General features: G+C 47.7%; 1 protein-coding gene across 2 annotated transcripts in view; it reads right to left on the reverse strand.

Annotated features, from left to right (window-relative positions):
• Positions 1–1,958: 1,958 nt before the first annotated feature.
• The window catches only part of TMIE (transmembrane inner ear), a 50,815-nt gene continuing 32,822 nt past the window's right edge, over positions 1,959–19,951 (reverse strand). For both annotated transcript variants that reach the window (XM_078881825.1, XM_078881824.1), the window contains 2 exons: positions 8,940–9,086; positions 1,959–4,855 (listed from right to left, as the gene is read on the reverse strand). In XM_078881825.1, coding sequence (XP_078737951.1) covers positions 4,749–4,855; positions 8,940–9,086 — 254 coding nt within the window. In that variant the 3' untranslated portion in view covers positions 1,959–4,748. The remainder of the gene's footprint in view (positions 4,856–8,939; positions 9,087–19,951) is intronic.

Raw genomic sequence — 19,951 nt, forward strand, 5'->3', positions numbered from 1 at the left:
GTCTCTCTGTCTCTCATCATCACGGTGGCTAGGAGATGTTAACTACCTCGCCTGGTGTACAGGAGGTCATGGGTTCCATCGCGAGCCTGACGCCTGCTGCTGTATATTTGGAGTTTGCGTGTCTCTCCCCGTGGTCGCGTGGGCCTTACCTAGTAAAATAAAAATAAATAATTACTTTTTCTAGTTCTACCCCCAGCCGCAGGCCCGCTCTCTACAGCCCCAGTCAACAAACACCTGTCAACAACAATAACAACAACAGCAACAACAACAACCACCACCACCACCACCAAAAACACGTTTCCTCGTGGAAACTGACAATCGCGTCATTTGCTCTTTGCGGGAGCCTTTTTACGCGTCGCGTCTCCCCGCGTCTCGTCTCCCTTCCTCGTCCTCCTCCTCCCGGCGTCCTCGCCGCCGCCACCGCCGCCGCCGGCTCCGCGAGGCGCCTTCTCGGCCTCCCTCCTCCTCGTGCCGTCTCCGCCCGACGTGGCCGCCACCACCGCCACCACCGCCTCCTCCTCGGCGGCACGACGACGGGACCGATCGCCCGGCAACTTCTTCCCCTGCTTCTCCGCGGCGTCTTTGGCACCACCGCCGGCGCCGCCGCGATGGTGGCGGCCGTCGCCTCCTCGCTCCGCGTCTTCCGTCGTGCGGTCGGGACCTTCCTTCTTCGTCTCGTCCTTCTTGCGATGGTGGTGGTGGTGTTGTTGTTGTTCGGAGGAGGAGGAAGCCGCGGCGTTTTCGGCAATCGTGGCGATGTTTTGCCCTTCTCCCGTCGTGTCCTCCTCGTCAGTTTTCGCCGTGGCTCCTTCACAAGAGGCGGTCCAAACGTCAATAAATTGCTGCTGCTGCTGTTGCTGCTGCTGTTGTGCCGTCTGATGCCCCAATTGAAGTTCGCAATTGATACCGAATGCCGAGTATGGCACGGGGGAAATGTAACTTTCGATTTAAAGCTTTCGTGACTGCAGGGATTCATGTTCGTGGTTCTTTCGGTAAAGTCACGTAGAAGGGAAATAATAAAATACTGTAATAAAAAGAAAATAATGAAATTCTCACGACGTTTCGATTGCAACACAAGCAATCATCATCAGGTGTGGGTTTTACGCCTGTTGATGATGATTGACACAAGCAATCATCATCAGGTGTGTTTTTTACACCTGATGATGATGATTGCTTGTGTTGTAATTGAAACGTCGTGAGAATTTAATTGTTGAATTTTTATTATTTCCCTTCGACGTGACTTTACCGAAAGAACCAAGAAAAAAAAGTGTGGCTTGGCTCTCCAACACACAACCGGTGGTGCTGTACCAGTGACGAATTGTCCACGTTCTATTTACGTGACAACCCCTTACTAGTTGGCTGTGTCGGGTGGTGGCGGGTTTCAACGACACATTTATATATTTACGCGATCTAACCCCCCCCCCCCAAAAAAAAAAACCTCTATTAAGGATCAAAGCTGTTGTGCATATTTATTTCATGTGCATGTAATAAACACAAAGATATTTCTCAATCTACAAGAAGCGGGCTGTAGGCGAGTCATTATGGGTTTTATTGTGGGTCCTCAGATCGTGCAGACGCAATGCCGGAAAGGTCCCTGTTTGTTGTTGTAACGTTCTGACCTGCCCATGCTGGACATCTGTGGAAAGATGAGCTTTATAGCTCATCGGATTTCTCCAGTATATAAGCTCTAACCTGGACAAAATGTGCCAATTGAGTTTAAATGTGTCGTTAAAACCCGCCACCACCCGGCACAGCCAATTAGTGAGCTTTGCCACGGCTTGTCACGTGTGCCGGGTGGTGGCGGGTGTAACGACACATTTATATTTACGCGATCTAACAACAAACAAAAACAACCGCTTATGGATAATATAATATTTGTCGCGAAAGCCTCACTGCGTGTTAAGCCACTTGAGCGTTTGTCTCGCAGCAAAACCGGTTACGCTGAACGGAGAGCAAAATATTGGCACGTACATTCTTTTTTTTCTATTCTTTTTATTATTTAATTTTATGATTTATTTTTTCCCTACGTGACTTTACCGAAAAAAACCTAAGAGTACGTACGTACGTACGTTCTGCATTCAGTAACAACGCTGGGCGCATTGAACTACGTGCCCTGGTAGACGTTTCCCTGAAGCCATCAAGGACATCTTGCATAGCGGTGCGTCACGGGCAGTGGTTTGCGGAAGACTTAATTTTTTTCCCCATATTTCTCCACAGGGCATCTCCTCCGTTGCTGTGGAGAATTACTTATTATTAATGAAAATTATTATTAATGAAAATTATCATTAAGGAAAATTATTATTAATGAAAATTATTATGAATGAAAAAACCGGGCGAAGCGTTACCGCCCACGATGATTAAGCGTTTTGCATTGATGGGGGCTGCTCTCTTGAATGTCCTCGGCATTTCAACGTCTCGTTGAGCCGAAAGAGGACCAGCATCACCTAAAATAGCTGGGTAACAGCAGCTGGCTAAAGTAGAACCGTCATCCGTGTCACAAATTATAAAAACAACCTCAATCTGGATAGTACTGAACATGTAAGGTCCGCAGGAGGTCGTGGGTTCGATCCCGACCCTGGCGCCTGCTGTTTATTTGGAATTTGCGTGTCTCTCTCATAATCATCATCATCATCACGGTGGGTAGGAGATGTTAACTACCTCGCTTGGTGTACAGGAGGTCGTGGGTTCGATCTCGACCCTGACGCCTGCTGCTGTGTATTTCGAATTTGCGTGTCTCTCATCATCATCACGGTGGCTAGGAGATGTTAACTCCCTCGCCTGGTATACAGGAGGTCGTGAGTTCGATCCCAACCCCGACGTCTGCTGCTGTATATTTGTGGTTTTGCGAGTCTCTCTCTCCCCGTGGTCGCGTGGCTTTAATCGTACAAACAAAAAACAAAACTTGCTCAACATTTTCTTTGTTTTCGTAGGCCCATTTAGTCGCCGTCGGTTCCTCCTTAGGCACAGTGCCCTGACCTGTGGGCCCTACGGGGTCACATGGCGCTTACGTGACACGCCTCGCTGCGGTACAGCGGCGTTGTGCCGGGCGCTGCGAAGACTACACAGGACCGGTTCCTTCGGCCGCTTTGGCTGTGCGGGAAATATCGACCCTGCGGCTACGTTCGCTTTTTATTGATTTAAAAATAATTCACTATGTAACACGATTTTTTGCTTCTGGGTAGTAAGTGTTATTTTCTAATTGCTTATGTCTCAAAAGTATTCCCCACAAACTTTATGTGAAGGAATGACACAAATGCACACGTTTTCTCATTGAAAATAGGTAAATTTAAATATATCACTGTCCTGGTTACAAAAGCAAAGTTTGTGGAGAATAATAGCCATTTTCTGTACTTTTGAGGCATAAGAAATTGGAAAATAACACTTACTATCCAGGAACAAAAACATATATTTTTTCGTTACACAATGTACTACTTTTTTTTATTCCATAAATTGTTTCACGTTCACGTGGATTCAGCGGCGTAGAGGCTAAAGCCGCATGCACCCCCCGCAACTTCTTGGCTCTGTCGGAAGGGGTCTCCGCGAGAGAAAGCCCCGGTTGGCACCTCGACAAGGGTGTTTGGCCTACTCTTCCAGGCTGACCGCAAGGAGTTTGGAAGACTCACACTCTCTCCCCAACCAAACCAACACCCGTGACCCGCCCATCGACCCAGTCGTTTGCGAACCCATTTATGTTGCTTGCGGGATAGATAGAGGGGGGTGTGGGGATGGTTTTGGGAGGTTATGGGCCGATTTATATTACAGGACATCTGTGACAAGACAGCTTCATAGCTCTTCGGATTCCCCCAGGACAAGATACATTTCCGCGATCTTGCCCCGCTCGTTTGAGAAACCTGCCCCACGGTTGAGAGCGCCTATGCCGAGGGATGGAACTGAAAGAGCCATCGAGCAAAGGTTCAGCGCGGCTCGTCAAGAGGAACGACAGGGGAGAGACGAAGACAGTGGGGCCCCTGACCTGTGCGCTCTGGCCCACCGGAGGAGACTCCGCAAAGACACCATCGTTACTGTGTTCTACGACCCATTGCACGGCTGCTCAGATTAAACCAATACAAAAGGCAAAAAAAAATAAACTGAATGTATTTTACGTCTCCTTACGTGCGTGTGCCGAACTTCTTTCGCGCCGTACGTAGCCGACCGTTGCCAATCGGAGGTGTGCGGTGTGTGTACGTGCGTTGAACTTCTTTCGCGCCGTACGTAGCCGACCGTTGCCAATCGGAGGTGTGCGGTGTGTGTACGTGCGTTGAACTTCTTTCGCGCCGTACGTAGCCGACCGTTGTCAATCGGAGGTGTGCGGTGTGTGTACGTGCGTTGAACTTCTTTCGCGCCGTACGTAGCCGACCGTTGCCAATCGGAGGTGCGCGGTGTGTGTACGTGCGTTGAACTTCTTTCGCGCCGTATGTAGCCGACCGTTGTCAATCGGAGGTGTGCGGTGTGTGTACGTGCGTTGAACTTCTTTCGCGCCGTACGTAGCCGACCATTGCCAATCGGAGGTGTGCGGTGTGTGTACGTGCGTTGAACTTCTTTCGCGCCGTACGTAGCCGACCATTGCCAATCGGAGGTGTGCGGTGTGTGTACGTGCGTTGAACTTCTTTCGCGCCGTACGTAGCCAACCGTGCCAAATCGGGCTCCCTTACAGCACAGTTTCAATTTGCTTTGGGTGCTTTTCGGTCGGAGGGGTTGACGGTGTGCCCGCGGATCGGGATGAGAGTGTGTGGAGTCTCCGTCCGGCTCTAGGCAATCATCGTCTCTTCTTCCTCTGGGAGGGCAGGAAGCGCGTGGCCTCCTCCGCGTGGTTGCACGCACGGCTGGCCAGAGATGGTCTGCAGAGGGGCAATCTCTGCAGGCGGGCAGAGTGTAAGGAGCGAGGCAGGGAAATGAGCAAAGGGCAGGACAGACGAGAACAAAGGTAGTGTTTGCGTGAAGGATGAAACAAAGGATTTAGATTTTTTCGATTTAAAGCTTTCGTGACTGCAGGAAATCATCTTCTTGGTTCTTTCAGTAAAGTCACGTAGAATGGAATTAATAAAATAATAAAATAAAATATAATAAAATATTTTTTAAATTATGTTTTATTTTTATTATTTTATTGAAAGATAATAAAATAATTATTTTATTATGTTTTATTTTTATTATTTTATTACTTCCCTTCTACGTGACTTTACCGAAAGAACCATTATTATTTTATTAAAACATAATAAAATCATTCTTTAATTATGTTTTATTTTTATTATGTTATTACTTCCCTTCTACGTGACTTTACCGAAAGAACCATTATTATTTTATTAAAACATAATAAAATAATTACTTTATTATGTTTTATTTTTATTATTTTATTACTTCCCTTCTACGTGACTTTACCGAAAGAACCAAGAAGATGAAAGGATTTGGAGTCACACGGACGAGGGCTGCCGCTCCGCACGCTGCTGCCGCGGCTGCTTTGCGACGGGAACCAAAAGCCGAGGCCGCAATGACAAGAGAAAGTCACAACATTGGAGCAGCAGGAATCACCGAAGGGTATTGCGCAACAAAGGGAGGCTTAAATTTCGATTTAAAACTTTCGTGACTGCAGGGATTCATCTTCTTGGTTCTTTCGGTAAAGTCACGTAGAAGGGAAACAATAAAATAAGAAACATATAAAACAATAAAATTCTCACGACGTTTCGATTGCAACACAAGCAATCGTCACCAGGTGTGAAAACCACAGCAAATTTTGTTTTCTTGCAGACAGCGTCTCCCCGACAGACCTGGTCTTCACCTGAGGACGGCTGCTTGCGTTGTGGCCGAAACGTCGTGAGAATTATTTTATTATGTCTTATTTTTATTATTTTATTACTTCCCTTCTACGTGACTTTACCGAAAGAACCAAGAAAAAAAAGGGAGGCTTATCCACAATAGAGTTTTTTTGTTGTGAGTGAGATCGCGTGAACATATAAATGTGTCGTTAAACCTGCCACCACCCGACACGGCCAACTAGTAAGGGGTTGTCACGTAAACAGAACCTGGCCAATTCGTCACTAGTACAGCACTAGTGTTTAGTGTAATGTATAGTGTAGTGTGTAGTGTATAGTGTAGTGTATAGTGTATAGTGTAGTGTATAGTGTAGTGTATAGTAGTGTATAGTAGTGTAGTGTATAGTGTAGTGTGTAGTGTATAGTGTAGTGTGTAGTGTATAGTGTAGTGTATAGTAGTGTAGTGTATAGTGTAGTGTGTAGTGTATAGTAGTGTAGTGTATAGTGTAGTGTGTAGTGTATAGTGTAGTGTGTAGTGTAGTGTATAGTGTAGTGTATAGTAGTGTATAGTGTATTGTATAGTAGTGTATAGAAGTGTATAGTGTAGTGTATAGTGTAGTGTATAGTCGTGTATAGTGTAGTGTATAGTGTAGTGTATAGTAGTGTAGTGTATAGTGTGGTGTATGTGTAGTGTATAGTAGTGTATAGTGTAGTGTAGTGTATAGTGTACTGTATAGTAGTGTATAGTGTAGTGTAGAGTGTAGTGTATAGTGTAGTGTATAGTAGTGTAGTGTATAGTGTAGTATATAGTAGTGTATAGTGTATTGTATAGTTTAGTGTATAGTGTAGTGTATAGTGTAGTGTATAGTAGTGTATAGTGTAGTGTAGAGTGTAGTGTATAGTGTAGCGTATAGTAGTGTATAGTGGTATAGTATAGTAGTGTAGTGTATAGTAGTGCATAGTGTAGTATACTAGTACAGCACCACCGGTTGTGTGTCGGAGAGCCAAGCCACAACATTTACAATCCGAGTTCGACGTTTCGCCAGTAATCACAACCAGCTTCATCAGGCGACAGCCAGATTAACGACGGGTGCTGGCGGGTTTTAACGACACATTTGTTTATTTATGCGATCTAACACCCCCCCCCCCCCCCAAAAAAAAAAAACCTGTATCATGCATGACATTGTTCGCGAAAGAAGCCTCCTACGTGTGAGAAAGGGAGACAATTCTAGATTTGAAGCTTTCGTGACTGCAAGTATTCATATTTTTAGGTTTTTTCGGTAAAGTCACGTAGGTAAAAAATTTAAATTAACATAAGTAAAATAAAAATAAAATAAAAATCACGACGTTTCGGAGGCAACACAAGCTTCCGTCTTCAGGTGGAACCGTCACAGCACGCTTGCTGTAATCAAGTAAATGAGAGATTCCAAGGGATACTACCCCCTATATATACTGGTTGAGGGGGGGGGATGGGCCAGGACCGGCCCACTTATATTATTATGGTAAGGTGCGGCTTAAGACTACGGCTAGTCTACATCACAAAGGACCGAGCCTTCATTATGGGAGACAATTTGACACCCTACGCTGCAAAACGTGGGAGCACGAGGCCCAAGCGGTACGTGTTTTTAGGCGCTTACATTATCGCATCATTCCGATGCCCCTACACATGTGTATGTGTGTCGGGCGCCTTTCGCACGGCGGCACGTATCCGACGGTGCTAATCGGAGCCTAGGGACACCCCCTCCCCCCACCCCGCCTTGATGATGAGGTTATCAGCGACGTTATCAACTCGATCAGCGCCAATCGTCAATTGTGTGATTTGTCTCTCGCGCTCTGGAGGCTGTTTCTACATCGCAGCTTCATCTTGACCTAATCGCGTCGTCGTTACGTTCGCGTCTTATCGTCAAATAAGTGTTGCTGCTGCTGCTGCTGTTGTTGTTGTGGTGCACACTGCACGCCCTGGGGGTGCGAGATGCCCCCCTTTCTGGGGGGGCGCGAGACGTGGCCACATTTTTTTTGTTCTAGAAGGTAAATCATCGAAAACACAAATTGAGCACGGTAGCGCGCGAGTTACAAGTTCACTTTGTTTCATCAACACCCGACGTGGTCCGTAACATTGTACAAACATAAATAAGTTCACGACGGAGAACCAAAAGGGGTTGCAAGGCTGCAGTGAAGGTGAAGAATCACCACTGTTCTGACACTTGGTGTTGAAAACAAGTCTCGTGGTGGTTGTCAAGAGGGCCCCCCCCCCCCCAACTCGAAGCTGTGGCCACTACGGGGATGGCGACGGGGCGGGGGGGGCGCGGGGGGGGGCAAAACACCCCCCCCCCGCGCCCCCCCTGTTGACACAGCACAGTGGACATTCGGCAGCTGATTCGGGACGTTTCGGGGGGGTTTCGGGGGGACGTTTTGGGGGGCCCCACCGCCCCCACCGCCCCCCCCCCACCGCAATCCCCCCACCGCCCCCCCCACCGCCCCCCCCACCTCCCCCCCACCGCCCCCCCACCTCCCGCCCCCACCGCCCCCCCCACCGCCCCCCCCATCGCCCCCCACCTCCCCCCACCGCCCCCCCACCGCCCCCACCGCCCCCCCCACCGCCCCCCCCCACCGCCCCCCCACCACCACCCCCACCGCCCCCCCCACCGCCCCCCCACCACCACCCCCCACCTCCTCCCACCGCCCCCCCACCGCCCCCACCGCCCCCCCCACCGCCCCCCCCACCGCCCCCCCCACCGCCCCCCCACCTCCCGCCCCCACCGCCCCCCCCACCGTCCCCCCCATCGCCCCCCACCTCCCCCCACCGCCCCCCCCCGCCCCCACCGCCCCCCCCACCGCCCCCCCCACCGCACCCCCCACCGCCCCCCCCACCGCCCCCCCACCACCACCCCCCACCTCCTCCCACCGCCCCCCCACCGCCCCCACCGCCCCCCCCACCGCCCCCACCACCGCCCCCCCCACCGCCCCCCCCACCGCCCCCCCACCACCACCCCCCACCTCCCCCCACCGCCCCCCCACCGCCCCCACCGCCCCCCCCACCGCCCCCCCCACCGCCCCCCCCACCTCCCCCACACCGCCCCCCCACCGCCCCCCCACCACCACCCCCCACCTCCCCCCACCGCCCCCCCACCGCCCCCCCACCTCCCGCCCCCACCGCCCCCCCCACCGCCCCCCCCACCGCCCCCACCTTACCGGGGGTCTCCGTGAGGGCGCTGAGAGGAGGCACCTTCTCCAGGTTGTTGGCGTATTTCTTCGCCGCCTGCCGCTGATGGTAGCGCGCCTCGATCTCCTTCTTTGTGCGCGGGATGCGGCACTTGAAGATGCAGCACAGGGTGATGACTTGTGCACGCCGAGAGAGAGGGGGGGGGGAGGGACAAGGCGAACGTGGAGACGGAATCAGTAATCGGAATGTTTGGTTCGGATCGGCGGTGATTCTTTACCGCAGCCAAAAGATAAAATATGTAAAAAAAAAAAGTACGGGGTGCTTTAAAAAAGAAAAATATATTCTTGGTTCTTTCGGTAAAGTCACGTAGAAGGGGAACAATACAATAATACAAATATAAAACAATAAAATTCTCACGACGTTTCGACTGCAACACAAGCAATCGTCATCAGGTGTGAAAACTACAGCAAGAACATTTTTTCAAATTTTCTTCTATCATAAAAAATAAATCAAACATGTTAAACAATCTTTTGTGCATGTTATGTTTCGGCTTGGGTCTAATTGTCCACGCTCAACTGACGTTGGCTGTAATTGGCCGCGGCTCCTTACGTTGCGGCAAGCTTCGGGGCCACTTCCTGGAGTCGTGGAGTTCTTCCATTACTCGTACGGTACATTTCATTAAAGCGTGTTTTTAAAAAAAAAAAATCAGAAATATTACTTTTTTTTAAATATTATTTTCACAAGCCACCTGCCCATCACAACTGATAAGCCCAACGGAAGCGGCTTCGTCGCGAGATGCAGCACGATTGGATCAACGCAGCAGATATTCGCGTCGAGATCGACAGCGACGATCTACGTCGGTTGTGGCTGGCGCATCCGTCTAATTTTGCACGACCAGGACGGTGTCGTGATATGGAGCAGTGGTTATAACACTCGTGTCGTGCCTCGGGGCAAGAAGGGCTTGGCCTGGGTTCGACTCCTGACCAGGGCGAATTTTTCTGCGTCCTGCACTACGGACCCGTGTGTGTCCCGAGTTCGATTCCCGCTCACGGCCACCGCCAGCGGCTGTGTGATTGAGGCCTGGGCGATGGAGGAGGCCGTGTGCTCGGTGGCAGATGACGGGGAGCTCTGCGTGCTGATATGAGCTACCCGTCGGAGGCCGTTCGACTGCGAGAAGGGCGGCGTGCAGAACGAGAGAGAGTGAGCGAGAGAGTGACCGAGAGAGTGAGGGAGAGAGCGAGAGAGTGAGCGGAGATTGAGCGAGAGAGTGACCGAGAGAGTGAGGGAGAGAGTGAACGAGAGAGTGAGCGAGAGAGTGTGCGAGAGAGTGAGCGAGAGAGTGAGCGAGAGAGTGACCGAGAGAGTGACCGAGAGAGTGAGTGAGAGAGTGAGCGAGAGAGTGACCGAGAGAGTGAGCGAGAGAGTGACCGAGAGAGTGAGCGAGAGGTGGGGGTTTACATAAAGCAAAGTAAAAAAAAATCACGAAATGATGAACGAAACAAAATGCCGACTACACCGAGCATCTTCTTGTTTCCACTGATCGTAAAAAAAGAGGCCTGAGGAGCCGCCGCGGTTCGAGTCGGCCTCGAACGCAGCGGTGTGCAGATTGGGTTAGAAATGTCATCAGAAAGTGAGGGAGTGAGTGAGGGAATGAGTGAGAGAGTGAGTGAGAGAATGAGTGAGTGAGTGAGAGTGAGTGAGTGAGAGAGTGATGGAGAGAGTGAGTGATGGAGAGAGTGAGTGAGTGAGGGAGGGAGTGAGTTAGTGAGAGAATGAGTGAGTGAGAGAATGAGTGAGAGTGAGTGGGAGGGAGAGAATGAGTGAGTGAGTGAGTGAAAGGGAGAGAGTGAGTGAGAGAGTGAGTGAGTGAGTGAGAGGGAGAGAGTGAGTGAGAGAGTGAAAGGGAGAGAGTGAGATAGTGAGGGCGAGAATGAGTGAGGGTAAGAGAGTGAGTGAGGGAGAGAGTGAGTGAGAGGGAGAGAATGAGTGAGTGAGTGAGAGTGAGTGGGTGAGGGAGGCTACCACGTGGGCCTTTAAACATCGGGGGCCGCATCTTTTACCTTTTCAGGCAACCAGAGGACATAAAAAAACCGGACCAATCTTACAAAATCCAAAACTTGCCACTATCTTTTCACAGAAACGGACACAGATGAAGGTGTGTGTTATATATTTACTTATTGCACAAGCCTTGCTTGAATGGTTGCGACGGCTCTGTTTGCAAAGTGCGAGCGAGCGCGTCAAAACTGCACGCACGCGCCCGCTGGTCAACAAAGAGTGGCTCAGAATGTATTGTTATTTGAAGTCTCCGCTTATCGTCAATCTTGCCCCTCACTACCTCATCTCTCTCTCTTTGTACGATCAGAGGAAACTAGAAGATGCTCGGTGTAGTCGGCACTTTGCTTCGTTCATCATTTAGTTTTTAGTTTTTTGTTTTCTCAATGCTTTGCTTTATTCATAATCAACGTTTTTGGGTTTAGATCGCGTTATTTATAAATGTGTCGTAACCCTCCACCACCCGACACGGCAAATCAGTGAAAAAAAATGTCACGTTGACAAAAGACAAATAGTTCACTGCTTTAGCCCACCGGTGTGTTGAAGCGTGAAACCACAGCATTTGATAATTGCTTTTTTACCCTTCTATCTGGCAACAAAACTGACACCTTTTTACAAGGAGGTGTCAGTTTTGTTGCCAGATAGAAGGGTAAAAATCCAATTATCATATGTTTTACTGGCAAATGAGGTTACAATGGTGTAAATGCTTACCACAAGATTTACAATTTAACGCGATCTCAACCCAAAAACGTTGATTATGAATAATATTGGTCGCGAAAGCCTACGTGTTAGGCTTTGATTTATGTGCCCCCTCCCCCTGTTTAAATGAAAGATTTCACGAAAGATTTCAAGTTCTGCTCCTTTTCACCCATTCCCTCTCTCGTTACCCCCTCTCTCTCTCTTTATTTTTTTACGATCAGTGGAAACAAGAAGATGCTCGTTGTAGTCAGCACTTTGCTTCGTTCATCATTTCGTAAATTTTGTTTTTAATAATAACTTTGCTTTATGTAAACCCCCACCTCTCGCTCACTCCCTCGCTCACTCTCTCGCTCTACCCCCTCTCTCCCTACTCCATGTCTGTGTTCCCCCTATGTTTTCTATGTACATATTTTTTTTAACTACGACAAGTGCTGCATCTGCACTCAGCCCTTCTCGCGCTCCTACGGCCTCCGACGGTAGCTCAAATCTGCATGATGAACGCCAGCGATTTGTTTTCTCGAATAATTTTTTTTTATCGATTTGAAATCCGTACGATGGCAAAGGTCGTCGTGGTGGCTTTTGTTGGAGGGGGTGGGTTGGTGGGTGGGGGGAAATTGTCACAAAGTATTCCAATAAGCATGGAATGTTGGGCCCAACGTTCGGGCAACGTTGAGACAACGTTGGCATATTAACTGGAAATGTTTGAGAGAGAATATCGTTTGTGAAAAAAAATGTACGCAATGGCACATATACAGAAGTGTGTTTATACCATAGAGGCATGTACGCTAAGCCCCATACGCATGGTGGACACTACCCAGGGTGGACACTACCCAGGGTGGACACTACCCATGGTGGACACTACCCAGGGTGGTGGACACTACCCAGGGTGGACACTACCCATGGTGGACACTACCCAGGGTGGTGGACACTACCCAGGGTGGACACTACCCAGGGTGGACACTACCCATGGTGGACACTACCCAGGGTGGACACTACCCAGGGTGGACACTACCCAGGGTGGTGGACACTACCCAGGGTGGACACTACCCAGGGTGGACACTACCCAGGGTGGTGGACACTACCCATGGTGGACACTACCCATGGTGGATACTACCCAGGGTGGACACTACCCATGGTGGACACTACCCAGGGTGGACACTACCCAGGGTGGTGGACACTACCCAGGGTGGACACTACCCAGGGTGGACACTACCCATGGTGGACACTACCCAGGGTGGACACTACCCATGGTGGACACTACCCAGGGTGGTGGACACTACCCATGGTGGACACTACCCATGGTGGACACTACCCAGGGTGGTGGACACTACCCATGGTGGACACTACCCATGGTGGACACTACCCAGGGTGGACACTACCCATGGTGGACACTACCCAGGGTGGTGGACACTACCCATGGTGGACACTACCCAGGGTGGACACTACCCAGGGTGGTGGACACTACCCATGGTGGACACTACCCATGGTGGACACTACCCAGGGTGGACACTACCCAGGGTGGTGGACACTACCCATGGTGGACACTACCCATGGTGGACACTACCCATGGTGGACACTACCCAGGGTGGTGGACACTACCCATGGTGGACACTACCCAGGGTGGACACTACCCATGGTGGACACTACCCAGGGTGGTGGACACTACCCATGGTGGACACTACCCAGGGTGGACACTACCCATGGTGGACACGACCCAGGGTGGACACTACCCATGGTGGACACTACCCAGGGTGGACACTACCCAGGGTGGACACTACCCATGTGTTACTGACCGCTCCCCCTGGCTTTGTGCTCGAGTTCGACTCCCGCTCACGGCCACCAACACCAGCGACAGCGATTATCTGCACCGGCCCTGGGCCCTCCCCTAGGTCGACTCGGCCTCAAGTGAGCACACGTGCGGTGTGTGTAGTAAACATCGCCACTAGGTGGGGGGGGGGAGAGACAAAGGCGGCCGGGCGTGGTGCTGGTGAAGGCCGGCACCCTCTCGTGTCGGCCTTCATCGGTGCTCGCTGACAGGCACTTGCCCCTACAGTCTGGTCAAGGCTATACCGTGGGGGGGGGGGACACTCCTTTACCTTTGTGCGTGCGAGAAAAACAAAAAAACCCCACGGCGAGTGGCCGGCGGCCCCCACCGCGTCTCCTTAAGAACGCGATCAGCAAAGGGCGAGAAAATCTCACGAGAAATCACTGCCTGCCACTAGGTCTCTCTCTCTCGCTCTCTCGCTCGCTCTCTCGTTTTTCAAGGGTTCACACTTGAACGTGCCAGAGGTCGGGGAGAGGGGGCAGCCTTCTAAGCGAAGGGCCGAGAAAGCCACGAGGTTGGGGGTGAGTGGGTGGCTCTACCCAGTGGCCCCAGGTAGACACGTTGGTTAGGAGATGTTAACTACCTCGCCTGGTGTACAGGAGGTCGTGGGTTCGATCCCGACCCTGACGCCTGCAGTATACTTGGAGTTTGCGTGTCTCTCTCATCATCATCAGGGTGGCTAGGTGCTAACTACCTCGCCAACACTCTAAACGCGTGACGTTGATGATTAATACGGAGGGAAAACCCGGAGGACCCGGAGAAAAATCCACGCCACCACGGGGAGAGAGAGAGAGAGAGAGAGACGCAAACTCCAAGTATACAGCAACAGGCGTCAGGGTCGGGATCGAACCCACGACCTCCTGTAGACCAGGCGAGGGAGTTAACATCTCCTAGCCACCGTGGCTCGGTGTCTGAAAACGAACAAACCAAAAGAACGTTGACTAGCTTTGTTGTTATTCGAGATACCGACAAAAATATAACATGAATGCATGTCATAGACTTACACGTTGCTATTGATTAGACATTGTCGAATTATTAATAAACTTCTACATGCTGCCCGTCGCTCACAATAATCAATCGAATTCGGGGTTCAAACTCTTGAGCGAACATTTTCCAACACAGGGATGGATGCCCACAGCGGCATCGACGATGTGATGTTGAAGTTCTTCAAGGGTCCTTGGCATGCTCGCGTAGACTTCACTTGCAAAAAAAAACTTCAGAGATTTAAAAAAAAACATCTAGTGGCGTTAAGTCGGGTGAACGGATGGACTAGTCATGATATCAGAAAATGGGGTTAGTTCCAATCAATATTCGCAACAAACTAAAACTGATAGGTCGAATGTGTATAATAATGATTCAAATACTCTTAGTTCTTTCGGTAAAGTCACGTAGGTAAAAAAATGAAATTAAAATTAATAAAAATAAAACAATAAAAATCACGACGTTTCGGAGGCAACACAAGCTTCCGTCTTCAGGTGAAGACGGAAGCTTCATTTTCATTTTTTTACCTACGTGACTTTACCGAAAGAACTAAGAGTATGAATCCTTGCAGTCACGAAAGCTTCAAATCTAGAAATAATTCAAATGTCCAGTGCGGCATTCCATCCTTCGGATCCAAATGCACAACGCATGAAAAGCGGTGAAACAAAAACAGAACCGAGGGCAAACCACCCAATCTAGAGAGGAAAGGCCACTTTAAAGAGACGGGCTTTTCGAAGCAGACTTGAATATATATACACAGTACACAGTATTCCTATCAAATCGATGTCAGCATCTCGAACAACAATTCAACTTATTCTTGATCAACTTTCTTTTTTGTACACTCCTTTTCGGAAACACGCCGGGTATAATATCCTTTCTAATTCGAAACAAAAATCTAAAAATCATGATTTTGGATCACCCAAAAAATTCGTATGGAGGGCCGTGACTTCTGATCTTTTTTATCCGATTCCCTCCGAGGAATCGGCAATGCGCTCCTCACATTTAATGTTCGATCATTTTTAGGGGTCTAATCTGTAAACAAGTTAACCCGTAAAAACAAAGTTTTTCACTATAAATCCTTTATATGCGTGGCATCGGGGCGGCTAGAGTCCTCTCGTTCCTCTGGCAGCATTAAACAATTGGTAATTAAATATTTAAACAAATTTCCCTAAACAGTGTAAAATTTTGGAAAAATTTTTTCACGAAAATGCATTGTCACGCACAACGAGTCTGTGTGGAAAACGTCAGCTCGATTGGATCACGGGAAGTGGGTTAAAAAAACGACCTAAAGATTTGCACGGTCCTAAGAAAGCAAGCGAACTTAATATAAAGGATTTAAAAATATCCTGGCGGGGTCTGCATGTGCATCACTGTCCGTATGATGCGCTCCTCTGCGGTTGCGTAAGCGAGCGAGCGAGCGAGCGCACATCCACCCGCACTTGCATTGCGCGTGCAAACGCAGATCCACGTGCACTCCCTCGGAACTGAGCTGAAGCTATATTGAGAGAGCACATTCTAATGCTACCTCTGGGAATATTCGTACGGTCATTAGTGTACAGGCTGACATACCAATCTCATGAATGAAATTAAATGTAACGTTTAAACTATGGTGCCTGATCAGTATTCCGTGGAAGGTGGGGGGGGGTTACATCACGTAAAAATAAATGCGTCGTTAAACCCATCACCACCCAACACAGCCAATTAGTAGGGTTTGTCACGGCAACAAAACGTGGCCAATTCGTTACTAGTACAGCACATATCGCTTGTGTGTTGGAGAGTAAACCCACTTCAACATTTACAATTATAGTGTAGTGTATAGTGTAGTGTATAGTGTAGTGTATAGTGTAGTATACTAGTTCAGCACACCGCTTGTGTGTTGGAGAGTAAACCCACTACAACATTTACAATTTGAGTACTCGAACCTTACTAATTGACTGTGCCGGGTGGTGGCGGGTTTAACGACACATTTACATTCATATTCTTGGTTCTTTCGGTAAAGTCACGTAGAAGGGAAACAAGCAAATAATAAAAATAGAAAACAGTAAAATTCTCACGACGTTTCGATTGCAACACAAGCAATCATCATCAGGTGTGAACACCACGGCAAGAAAAACAAAATACCGAAAGAACCAAGAATATGAATCCCTACAGTCACGAAAGCTTTAAATACAAATTTAACACATTTATATTTACGCGATATAACCCAACAAAAGCTCTATTATGGATAATATTGCTTGCGAAAGCCTCCGATGTGTTACACCGGTTGTAATAACGTTTGTATGAATCTGAGAGTCGTTCATAACGGCTTACATAATAAGAAACGTTGATGTCGGTTGTAAACTATCGAGATTGATCATTCCACGTGTTAAATGTAAATCGATTTTGACCAATAAGATATAAATCATATCTTATTGGTTTAAAAAAAAGGTGTGCATTTAACAAGTGGAATTATCATGCTCGGTAGTTTATGAACCACAGGACACCGTTATATTTCTAGTCATTTGTTGATTTTCAACAATCATGATATAATCCACTGGAATGGAAAGTGTGGGCTACGACATGAAATTTGGGCGGGAAAAAAGCCCATAATTCCGTACCTAAGGACATAATCATGACGATCAAGCTGTACAATTTCCCACTCTGTCAAAGTGCCCGGAAAATATAATAGCGGGCAATTTAATAACCCATTTCCTCCATTTATAAAATCACACAAATGTAAGTGTCATTCCGCGGAGGGTTTTCCGATTATTAGTAAAAAAGAAAAATCTAAAAGTCCGAAGCTTAAAGGCATTATACTCTTAGGTTTTTTCGGTAAAGTCATGTAGGTAAAAAAATAATAATACCATAAAATAATAATAAATGAAAATAACTCAATTAACGGAGTTGTTAACAAGTAAACCCGTAAAAACAAAGTTTTTCACTATAAATCCTTTATATGGGGCGGCTAGAGTCCTCTCGTCCTCTGGCTTGAGATGGCTGCCACCTATGGGTCAGATGATTGTCTGGCAGCATTAAACAATTGGTAATTAAATATTTTAAGAAAATTCCCTAAACAGTGTAAAATTTTGGCAATTTTTTTTCACGAAAATGCATTGTCACGCACAACGAGTCTGTGTGCAAAATGTCAGCTCGATTGGATCACGGGAAGTGGGTTAAAAAACGACCGAAAGATTTGCACGGTCCTAAGCAAGCAAGCGAACTTAATATAAAGGATTTAAAAAAAAGAAACGGGAACGTGTTGCGGCCGCGACGTTTACGACGAATCCGTTTTGCCCTGAATGCACGGGCATAAGGAAGCATCATGAGCCACGCTCAATCCGCTGCTTGATGGTGGCGGCGTTGCGATCCACCAGGCACATTGCACGCGGAATGGATTTCATCATCGCTCCATCTTCCCCCAGGTTCACGCCGCCACTTGGACACGTTGCTGATACGGTCGTTGATAATTCTTAATTTTAATTAATGGACTTTTTAAATTTTGATTTAAAGCTTTCGTGACTGCAGGGATTCATATTCTTGGTTCTTTCGGTAAAGTCACGTAGAAGGGAAATAATAACATAATTCAAATATAAAACATTGTTTTATATAAATATTATTTTATTATTTCCCTTCAACGTGACTTTACCGAAAGAACCAAGAAAAATTGACTTTTAGTGAAGATTACACGGCGTGTCAGTTGTTTGCCACTCTGCGGATTGTTTTTTACATGTTCATTCTTTTATATTTCTCCAATTCATATTCAGATCGTCCCATCGTTTCGCAAAACTCACGACCCTCTCACACTTGGAACCCCGACGCGTCGGCAGCGTTTGATTTCGTAAATGACAGAAATTATTGGCGATCCAAGTGTTTAAACGTAAATAAAATGTGACAATTTCATTCAACGGTGAATTAGATTTTACTTTATATTTAGTCTTTGTTTGTTTGGCCAGCAACCACCACCAACGAGTGTTACTTGAAATTGTTGCTTGCACAAGGAAACTATTTTACCAAAGGCGTTTCTTGATTTAAAGCTTTCGTGACTGCAGGGATTCATATTCTTGGTTCTTTCGGTAAAGTCACGTAGAAGGGAAATAATAAAATAATATTAATATTGACTTTACCGAAAGAACCAATAATATAAAGGCGTTTCTATTCCTCGTTTTGCAATATTTTTTTTAATCGAATCTTATTCCTCACTCTAGATGCACTATTTTGAAATATGTTTCTCTAATCTTAAATGTTCACTTTAGTTAAATATGAAATTTATAATTGAGTAATATATATTATAAAAAAAAATTGTTGACTTTTTTCATTGCTGTATTTATTGTTGATTTGAAGCTTTCGTGACTGCTGGAATCCATACTCTTTGGTTCTTTCGGTAATGTCACGTAGGCAGAAAAAAAAAATAGATCACGACGTTTCGATCGCAACACAAGCGTTCGTCATCAGGTGAGACAAACACGGAAAGAAAACTGAAGTTTTCTCTCTTGCTGTAGTCTGTGCGGTCCCTCTTCTGAAAGAGGGGGACCACCAGGGCATCCTTCTAATCCTGCGGAACCCGTCCAGTGGTCCTGATGACGGACTCTTGTGTTGCGATCGAAACGTCGTGATCTATTATTTTTTCTACCCACGTGACTTTACCGAAAGAACCACATAGTATGGATTTATCGAATTAATAATTTTCATGCGACCTGTTGAAAACGTGTTTTAAATTTTACATTTTGTTTTGTTTTGTTGATGAAACCCGATTCAAGGGCTTCTTAACTCAGGGCAATTCTAAATAAACTGTTCCTACGTTCAACAAAGACACCCAGTGTAGCCTTCATAGACTGTTGGATTCAGTGCTGGTAGCGAACACCTATGAAGGCCGGCACGGCACATGAACGGTTGGTGTGGCGAGCACCACGCCCGACCGCCTTTGTCTCCTAACACACCGCACCCAGAAAACTAACATCAGTTGCTCAGTTATCTCGTCCTTCTCGAACATCATTATAATTCACATCGAGCACTGAAATCGCTATCTCTTCTCGTACAACATTAGAAATTACGCCACTCAGATCTCTAGCCATTGAGAATGGACATCAGTTGCTCAGTTCTATAGCCCGTCTAGAACATCATTATAATTCACACCCGCCACTCACCTCTCCAGCCCTTCTAGAACATAATTATAATTCACATCACTCACTCAGGTCTGTATAGCCCCTCTAGAACATCGTACAATTTCGCATCACTAATTTATAGCCCTTCTAGAACATCATTAGAATTCTCATATTCTAGCCCTTCTAGAATATGAGAATTCATATCCGTCGCTCGGCTCTCTAACTCTTCTGGAATATGAAAATTCACATCAGTCGCTCAAATGGTCCACGACCGGCTCAGATAAATCGCCACCCCCCCCCCGGCGTTGATGGGCGTGAGCGGGAATCGAACTCGGTTCGCTCCCGGGGTTCTGACCGCAGCGTGAGCGCTCGCCGGTGCTCAGAACGCAACGGTGGTAACCAA

The sequence above is a fragment of the Lampetra fluviatilis genome, chromosome 62 (genome assembly GCF_964198595.1).
Source record: "Lampetra fluviatilis chromosome 62, kcLamFluv1.1, whole genome shotgun sequence".
NCBI lineage: Eukaryota > Metazoa > Chordata > Hyperoartia > Petromyzontiformes > Petromyzontidae > Lampetra > Lampetra fluviatilis.